Source organism: Cydia strobilella, chromosome 10, assembly GCF_947568885.1.
Source record: "Cydia strobilella chromosome 10, ilCydStro3.1, whole genome shotgun sequence".
Classification (NCBI taxonomy): Eukaryota; Metazoa; Arthropoda; class Insecta; order Lepidoptera; family Tortricidae; genus Cydia; species Cydia strobilella.
Genome location: NC_086050.1, coordinates 17,706,962 through 17,716,578, shown reverse-complemented (window position 1 = coordinate 17,716,578; position 9,617 = coordinate 17,706,962). Strand labels below are relative to the sequence as shown.

At 38.6% G+C, this 9,617-nt stretch overlaps 1 protein-coding gene across 1 annotated transcript; it reads left to right on the top strand.

Annotated features, from left to right (window-relative positions):
* On the top strand, window positions 1-9,369 carry LOC134744675 (uncharacterized). The gene is made up of 6 exons (XM_063678581.1): window positions 1-58; window positions 4,641-4,729; window positions 6,317-6,450; window positions 6,749-6,942; window positions 8,366-8,575; window positions 9,289-9,369. Exons 1-6 carry the CDS (start codon window positions 16-18, stop codon window positions 9,321-9,323), a joined length of 705 nt encoding a protein of 234 aa, XP_063534651.1. The 5' UTR covers window positions 1-15; the 3' UTR covers window positions 9,324-9,369.
* Window positions 9,370-9,617: the final 248 nt, after the last annotated feature.

Genomic DNA, 9,617 nt, shown 5'->3' with positions numbered 1-9,617 from the left:
TTTGTGATCTGAAGAATGGCGTTTTACGTGTGGTCCCTCCTTATTATTCTGTATCAAAGTAAGTTTACGTTTTTTTTTAAAGTAAAAATGGAAAAAATCACCGTTTTCGGCAAGACTCGATCTTGCCTGCTTTTCGGTTCGATCCATTTTTCTTCGAAAAACACGCGAACGCGAAGCGAAGCAATGCGGCGCGGGGTGAATCAATCCTTTGAAACCTTTTGAAGTGTCCTACGTGAGCGATCTCGTTGTGAACGCGAACGGGCCACGCCGCTTCGCTTCGCGTTCGCGAGTTGTTCGCTTACGTAAGACGCAGCGTGGGACTGTGTAGGCTGGTAGCTAGATCTTGTTTGTAGTTACCTGACGTAGACTCAGTGCTGCAAGAATAAGTATGTTATTTATTTGTTGTTTTAGTAAAACGTTTCAGTGCGTCTGTGAAAGAGAAAGCGTGTCCTAAATAATTCAGACCGCGCCAAATCACGAAACCATAACTAATGTAATTATTTCGGTCTAGTGTACAATACCCTTTACATAACAACATAGCCTTGAAACCCTTTTCAATCTTATTTTCCCAAAAACTCCATTACTTAATACCTCGTTAAAGCGTTTTGGAACTTTTGTGTGTAAAATAAAACTAGGTTATAATATGTCCGCGACTTTGTCTGCGTAGTAGACTCAAACTATTACCATTCAAAATTCATCATACATCGGTTCAACCACCTGTAGACATTTTGACAGCACTCGCAGTGCCAGTGTTATTTATACGTCATAATTTCATAGAAGTTTGTAGTAGTAGTAGTAGTAGTAGTAGTAAATCACTTTTTTGTACAAAACAAAAATTGTTAACAAAAAATTGTTAATTGTTGTTGTTGTTGTTAATTCTTGTTGTTGTTGTTGTTTGTTGTTGTTGTTAATTGTTGTGTTGTTGTTTAAAATAACACCTGCACTGCGTGTGCTGTCAAAATCTCTGCAGACTTTTCTTGGTTTGACTTTAGTTACTTTTGTCAAAATTACAATGTGCAACACCCACATATAAAATCATAAATTTAGGGCTGGTTATTGGCTATAGTCTGTATTTTTAGGTAGTTAAATAAATGTAAACAATGTGTTTTTACATTTTTGGGTACTCCAAACATTTGTCAAATAACCAACCAAATAGAAAACTGCCTGGATCTGTTTCTTATCGTTCTACCTATTTCATTTAATCGTGTAATGTTTTTATCTACCCTCAAGTGGCTAAATATTCGATCTTGTTTTAGGTTCTTTACTAGGGTGATAAATAGCATAAGTACATTACACAATTAAATTACTACTGATTAATCAAATCATTTACCATGAATTTACCACGTGTAATTTTAAGTGCAATTGTATATTGTGAGATAAATAAATCATATCATATCATATCATCCCGATATATTTCTATTAACAAAATCGTAACGTAGCTTCGTTGTTACGTTACGTGTTAGTAATATACCGTAATAAAACTTCTGTAGGTTTTGGCACATCGAGTTAAATTAATTCACTTGAAGAATTTTATTGCCCAATCATCATTCGCTTGCCCTTGTCCCATTCACTTGGGGTCGGCGCAGTATGTCTTTTTCTTCCATACCTCTCTGTCATGTGAGGCTGTGCATAAAATCCGCGTAGCACAGAGAGCCATGGAGCGCGCCATGCTCGGTATCAAGCTTCAAGATCGAGTAAGGAATGTCGAGATCCGTCGACGCACCAAGGTGCAAGACGTTGATTTCGCCATTACCAAACTAAAATGGAGTTGGGCGGGACATGTTGCTAGGCAGAGTGATGGCAGGTGGACTAAAATGTTAACGGAATGGTGGCCGCTTTCGAATGAAAGAAGCCCCTGGCGTCCATCGGCTCGTTGGGTGGACGACATCCGGAAGGTTGCGGGTCACTTCTGGATGAGATTAGCTCAGGACCGGGACAAGTGGCGTACTGGAAGAGAGGCCTATGCTCAGCAGTGGGCGATAAAGGGCTGATATGATGATGATGATGATGACCTCTCTGTCACCCGTCATCTCATCATTCACTTGCGTTAGTTTCATATCATCTTTCACACAGTCCATCCACCTTTTCCTCGGTAATTGTCCCTTGTTTACATTTTTTTAAATACCTAAAGATACAGACTATAGGTTCATAAAGCTAGTTTTCCAAACAGCTTAATTATACACTGATTTAAACTTTCACGATTTTTACTCATTATTATTTATCTCCACGGGACTTAATCGCGTAAAATAGTTTTAAATTTACCTCCGACGTTTCGAGGACGGCGACGACGTCGACGACGTTTTGAGTCTTCTCCGAGACCACGGGGACAACGCCGTCCTCGTAAAGGTAAATTTAAAACTATTTTACGCGATTAAGTCCCGTGGAGATAAATAATAATGAGCTTAATTATAGTTTTATTTCATGCGTAATTGTCGCGGAAATGGAAAACAATATTATTAATAAAAAAAACCTTTATAAATTATTTTGTCTGTCTGTCAATCAAAACCAATCAGCTTTTGTTATATTACCTTTCTTTAGAATTTAATTACATTTGATTGTTCATTGTTATAAATTGTTTTAGACATTTCACATTTCCTTTGTTCTTCGAAGCCAAAATTGTCAAACTGTCTATTTCAGGAAATTTGTTTTGTCTGTACCTACCTTTAGATTCAATAAAAAATATGGTCGACTTTAAGAGCTGCCTTAAAGTTTTTTATAGATCTTAAAAAAAGACTTTTCGCTTTTATGCTAGGTAAAAAATCTATCTCCAGCCGGGCTAGCACATGATTGGCGCGAGAGTATCTCGCCGCGACATAGACTACCCGTCCCTCTTAATTCATACAGTTAGTAAAAGACGGGTACAGTATACTAAGAGTTTAAAAGTTAAAAGGAAAACTGGACACAGAAATCTGTTAAATTTAAACTGTCTAGCTATCACGGTTCATGAGATACAGCCTGGTGACAGACAGACAGACGGACGGACAGACAGAGAGACAGACAGACAGACAGACAGTGGAGTCTTAGTAATAGGGTACCGTTTTTACCATTGGGTACGGAACCCTAAAAACGATATAAAATTATTTACAGCTTCTATTTAACTCCTTTCTCTTACAACTAATTTAGTTCCTTTCTCAGCTTTGAAACTTCACAGTTATGATACAATTTGCTTCTGATTATTATTTACAACGACGGGACTTAATCGCGTAAAATAAGTTTTAAATTTACGCGATTTTTAGTTTATTTTACGCGATTAAGTCCCGTCGTTGTAAATAATAATGAGTAAAAATCGTGAAAGTTTAAATCAGTGTAATTTGCTTTTGATTTCAATGCGTAAAGTTTATTATGTAAATAGGTATTGTAAAAATTATAATATTATACAATTGGAGACCCAATCAGTCCCCAATGTAATTTTCAAGCATAACTAATCTCGAATCGCGTTATATGACGTGATTACAAATTTACATAATCGTTTACGCTATATTGGACCATTCATACATCGTTCAGGAGACCGATTCTCTTTAACAATTTTATATGGTTTCTATCACGTTTTGACACGACTCGTTTAGTTGTGTTATCTAACAGACACTTCACGCGCACCAATAATATTATTATGTTGTGAATATTAAAAACCGACCTGTCACGATGTTTATATCAATTTTTTTTTCTTTTCTTCTTTTTTTTTTCTTAAGTGCAAACGAGATACTTGAAACTGTTTCTTATTGCATTTCTTAAGGGGCTGTCAACACCCAATGTCCTTGAAATTGATGTTACCTAAGCAGTTTTTTGTTTTGGTATAGCAAAACAAATAGTTATATGGTAATATTCATTATATTTCAAACACCGGGGCCGTACTCGATACATGATTGTACAAAATCGGCTCGATAGCAAATAATTGCTAAGATTGGTCTTAAAATCACCATTAAACGGCTATCTCTTTATTTTTTTGACTTATGGGTCCGCAATTAAAATCATAATTTCAAAACTCTTATACCTAAACCGCTAACGAGTATTAGACAATTTAACTACAGTATTACTGCTGCAGTATGCGAATCGATATTGCAGAAGTGTCAAAAATCCGATCTGAATTGATTCACCTCGCGCCGCATTGCTTCGCTTCGCGTTCGCGTGTTGTTCGCCTATGTAGTACGCTGCGTAACGCTGATTGGTGCTTATGTTCAAGGTCGTTTTAAAATAAGATAAAAACCATGTCAAAGTATTAATGCACAATCGGCCCATAGGCTGTAAATAAATAAAGCAATTGAATATTTGACTGTTTCGCATCATACATTCATGAATTTATTCAATAAACTGGTGATGTGTATGTATAATTATTAATTAATTAATATGATGAACACTGTCATGATTAATTACATTTATCCCGTAACGATATTATTAATTCTTACCTATGAAGCTTGGTTTATAATCCATAACGTCGGAAACTTTGCAAAGTTGGAAAATTTCTTCTTGGAAACATTTTGAAGACTTCTAATTCTTCTTCTTCTTTTGTATAGAAAATAAATATTCCGTTTTCAGAATGAAGGTTTCCTTTGTAATGTCCTGAAATTTTCGAGAATTTTTATAGTTTTTTTTAGTGATAGGAAGTACAGCTGAACGTTAAAAAAATCTGTATTTCGTCGCAGCTATCCTATGCGTGTTCTTCACCTGGTTGACGCTGGAGTGCAAACTAGCCCCGGAGCCGGCGGAACCTCGTGAGGTCACACTCATCAAGGTAACTATTTATTTCAATAAAACATGGACGCCAATATAGACCTTATGTTCAAGCAGGAATTCATGTACTTTTAATCCTCCTAACCGATTGAAATGAATGAAATGAAATGAAATTACATGAATTGAAATAAAATTACATGAAATGAAATGAAATGAAATGAAAATAATTTATTTGAAACACAATCTTAAAAAAAAATAACAAATATTTAATACCTATATGACATACTTTTGTAACTTGTCTAAAAGAGTATACCTCTCAGCATGTGTCGGAGTACATAGTGCAACGACGCTTTGAGGGGCTACCGCTAAACCCGAAATTAGTAAATTGCGGGGATCTTTCTCTTTTACTCAAATGAAGGCGTAATTAGTGTGACTGAGACAGATGCCCGCAATTCGCGGTTATAGCCCTGGCATCGATTTTACAGCGTCAACATTTAGAACGCCATTTATGGAACGCCAACGGAATTTCACATTTATGGTGGCACCATCCACGCTCTATCGGCAACAACCTTAACTTAGGGCCTAGCCAAGATGACGAATCGTTGAAAGAAAACGTCAATCGAAACTTACGCAGCGTCTTACATAAGCGAACAACTCGCGAACGCGAAGCGAGTTCACAACAAGATCGCCCACGTAGGACACCTTTATAGGTATCAAAGGATTGATTCACCCCGCGCCGCATCGCGTTCTCGTGTTGTTCGCCTAGTACGCAGCGTTAAATAATGTATGGAAGTAGTCACGTGATTTTATCTTCGCTCATGTTTTCATGTCATGTTTTCTCTTCGCTTAGAGTTTGTCGATGTACGGTTGTCACCTTGGCTAGGCCCCCTGACTATCAGTAGGTCTTATTATGTAATAATTTGCGTATCAGTTTACGAACAGTGTGGACGATGGTGCGACTTAGAGTCCAAAGGGTAAATTCATTGGACGAAGAAACAGGCGGAAGAAACTTTATATTTTCCTTTCACTGTTGGTTTAATCTCTGGTTTTCCCTGAACTAAAATCACAACTTTTGAACTCCAGCTGAAGTTTCTTTAGATTAACTTGATCTTTATCTTAACACCCAAGAGCACAGAATAAATAATAGTTTAGTAAGGTGCATTGGGATAACTTCGAACGCATCATCCCGATTTTCAAAATGCCTAATATCTACTAAGCGTGTTGGAAAGAACTTTTGCCCTCGACTTTCCCTTGCACCACCCAGCGTTCCATGGAGTCCTCGTTACGAGTGATGAGTCCAAAGAATTTGAGTCCATCACAGGAAATACAATCAACGATTGCTCCCACTACACCAAAAAACAGAGCCACAAGGCGACGGATCACAGTAGCTGCCGTGGCGCAGAAATCGACTGTTAAAAGTGTACGACTAAGAAGAATATCTACTAAACCAGTAGTAATATAATAAGCTTTTCGGTGAAGAAGAACATAGTGAGGAAACCTGGATACATCCGTGAAGAAATTAAAGGTAAATGTGAAGGCCCAATACACGCTGGGCCAACGTGAAGACTATAACCTCTCGCAAATAAGAGAAGGGCTATGCCCTGCTGTGGAGTGTATACAGGCTAATTATTATTATTACTTATTTAAGATGCTGTACTTGTTTGAGCCGGAGAGCTGCCAGCGCCACTATTACTACAACTACTCGGTGTTGGTCGACAACACGCGCACCCGGTCGAATATACTCTGGATGGAAACTAACTGGGTTGCTGCTTCTTTCAGAAAGTGAGTTGCTACTTCACAGTTTTTCTGGCCCAATCCTTGGTTTAAAATGTCAGTAAAACAGTTTTTTTTTTCTTGCATAAGAATAATTCTCTTACATAAGAATTAACTGCAAAATGGAAAGCGCAAACAAGGCAGCCAGGTTTGGGATTCAAAGAGCGAAGCCTGTCGTTTCTTCACTGATCTCTATCCAGTGCTGTGTCTAGCCACTCCTTCAAGGAGTGCAGTTTATCCCACCATCGCCGACGAGGTCTGCCAGATCCCGAATTCGATGCTACTAACTGATGATTAATCATTTCAGCAAGATGAAGCTGTGGGTGAGCCTCCACATATGTTGGCTAGGGCTGTCGCTCCTCAACGTCAGCCTCGGCCGCCGTCCGTGCGGGTTTTACACGATACTACTGCCTCTAACAGGAATCGGCATAGCCCTGCTGGTCGTTGACTTGGTCCATGCTGCGTTGTTCATGCTTGACGCCGTCCACACACGGACTGAAGGTAATCATACAAAAAAGGCCCATAGAACTCGGTTCCCACCGGTTTGCCTAATTTTAGAGTTAACTTTTCCTACAGTTTATAAATTCCTCGTACATAGTTTATACGAATGATACCAAACTTGACCTGATAGCTGCAGGTAGGTCTAGGTAGAAGCTGACCGCAAACTGAACCGCGGGAGTTAATTTCCTCCCCTCTTTTTTTGGGGGGTAGCCAAAAGTCAATCTCGTGGCTAGGTCATTACTGTCATTAGTGTCAAGCGGCATCGCCTGAGACAAAAGTGCATATTAGGTAGTACTGTTCCATACAATTCTGTACTTACTTCCTATACTTACTATTTCCATTTACAAAGTACTTAGTTGTTATTCAGCTACAACACATAATATAGCTATAAGGTAGCTATGTCAATTGATCCCTACGTTTGATCGCGTCTGGCCCTCCACGCAATGTGCTCAAACATTCTCGAGAGGGCTTCACTTCATATCGCCCTCCTCGTACAAAACGTCATATCTTCCTACGGATATATTGGCGCTTGCGACCTTATTAAATAAGTTCTTCATATCAACCTCTTCGTAAAAAACGTCACATCTTGTTACTAAAACCTTAGCGCTTAAGGCTTTCTTGCAAAGACGGAACCTGAGACATGTCAATGGCACTTGACTGCCGTATCGGCGAATTTCACAAGCTCGTATGTAAATGTAATATGGGATGTTTAATACACTAATGTTAATTCGGCGATGATTGCTTGCTGAAACGATTGTTTGTTTATTAGTTTGCGTTAGAAATAGGTACAAATATTAATCATTTCATTATTATTCACAACGACGGGACTTAATCACGTAAAACTCGCGCGCCTGATGTTGATGCGATGTTGATGTCAACTTTAGCCAGTCTTCTCCGAGACCACGGGGACCACGCCGTCCTCGAAACGTCAAAGGTAAATTTAAAAACTTATTTTACGCGATTAAGTCCCGTCGTTGTGAAAAATAATAAATAAAAATCGTGAAATATTAATCCTTTCGCCCAGCATTTACTACCTACAGATTATTAAAATTATTGTCTTGTTATATAGGTTATTAAAATTATTAAACAAACAAATTAGCTTAGATAAACAATTGAATACTGTGATTTACAAAATATACCAAAACAAGTCGGCGGCTTTGTACAGGCAGCAACAGAAGTAGCTAAACTAATAAGCTGCAAGTCACATTTTCGTAACAATAAATTTGTGTTCAGATCATATTGAACAGCCACCTTTCCGCCGCATTACATTTTTACGAAAACTTATGAAACTTATGTGGCGGTTTTTATATGGGATGCCGGGTCCACACGCCGCTCCAGTGTGCTGCCTCGCTTACACACTAGAGCAACTTACAAATCCGCTTCAGTGTGATGTGATAACCACGGAAATCTTCAACTTTTTTAGGACAAATCTGGGACTACATCGGGACCGAGCACCAGATTAAGATAATCCCTCCGCTACCCCAGTACGTGGTTGCGGTGGAAGAAGCTGACACCTCCTGGGTTTCCCTTCTCTTCGCATATGGGAGCCTGAGGGGCATCGTGCAGTGGATCGTCAACTTCTGGATCGTGCAGGACAACTATTTTGATGGACTGCATTATTATCGGGAGTTAGGTAAAAACACAACCAAACCAACCAACCAGGACATTGAAGATCTGTTGTCCGAGCCGAACATTGGAGAAACGATAGCCGCCAGACTATAATTACTTTGGCACGTAGTCTGGAAGGGTGACGACCGTCCAGTCTGGAGGGCGTACCAAGTGGTTGGTGACCTGGACGTCCTGGGAACTGCTGGAGAGACGAAGTGCAAAAAAACTTTAGCTAACTCGGCGCCGCTCTGGGCTTTGGACAAAGAAGCATGGCGGTCTTTGTTGTCAGAAGCCAAGATCCACTTCGGGTCGTCGCGCCACAACAGTAAGCAAGTAAGGTACAGAATATATACTAGGTACGTTAAGAATTTTCACTCTTCTGGATCGTGCAGGAAAACTATGTATTTTGATGGACTGCACTCTGACTGCACTGCATTATTATCGGGAGTTAGGTAAGAGCACACTTTGGGCATACTTGGGTCGATAATAATTTTAACAAGAAGTAAATAAGAAGTAACCTATCTTTGTAACCCGTCCCAACTTCACCTTATATTTTTATTACGTATTTTCACTAATCCTAATTGTAAATCCCATAATACAATTTACGATTTAATGCTACTTAAGTTGAAGTTATGTACTAAAGGCGAATCTTTGATATATGAATTGCCACATTGATAACGGGGTTAGTTTAGGACACAAAATGTGACACAATTAAATAACCTTATAATTTTGTTTTAGGCTTGCAAGAGAAAAATAAGCGAAGAAATTATTAACTAAAACGCGGATACTGACAAATACTATATGAAACCATAAGAGAACCGTTTCATAATTTCATAATTATATCCATCTGAATTATACGGCTTCTTTTAAAGCTTCACCGACGCAAAAAAATTGGATACGTATAAAAATAAAAGTAACAAATGGAGTACAGGTTTGTTTTTAATTGCTTCCTCACAAAGGGCGCTCTCGTTATATTTAAAACAGCAATTTTTATTATTTCTAAAGGCAACGTTTTGGTTTTTGCTTGAAATATTTAAAGGATAATAGAGCGTGAGTGAATTATAAGG

Coding starts and splice junctions, on each gene's coding strand:
- LOC134744675 (XM_063678581.1), top strand. CDS start 16: ATGGCGTTTTACGTGTGGTCCCTCCTTATTATTCTGTATCAAA. Junction 6,451..6,748: donor GTTGCTGCTTCTTTCAGAAA/GTGAGTTGCTAC, acceptor TAATCATTTCAG/CAAGATGAAGCTGTGGGTGA. Junction 6,943..8,365: donor CGTCCACACACGGACTGAAG/GTAATCATACAA, acceptor CAACTTTTTTAG/GACAAATCTGGGACTACATC.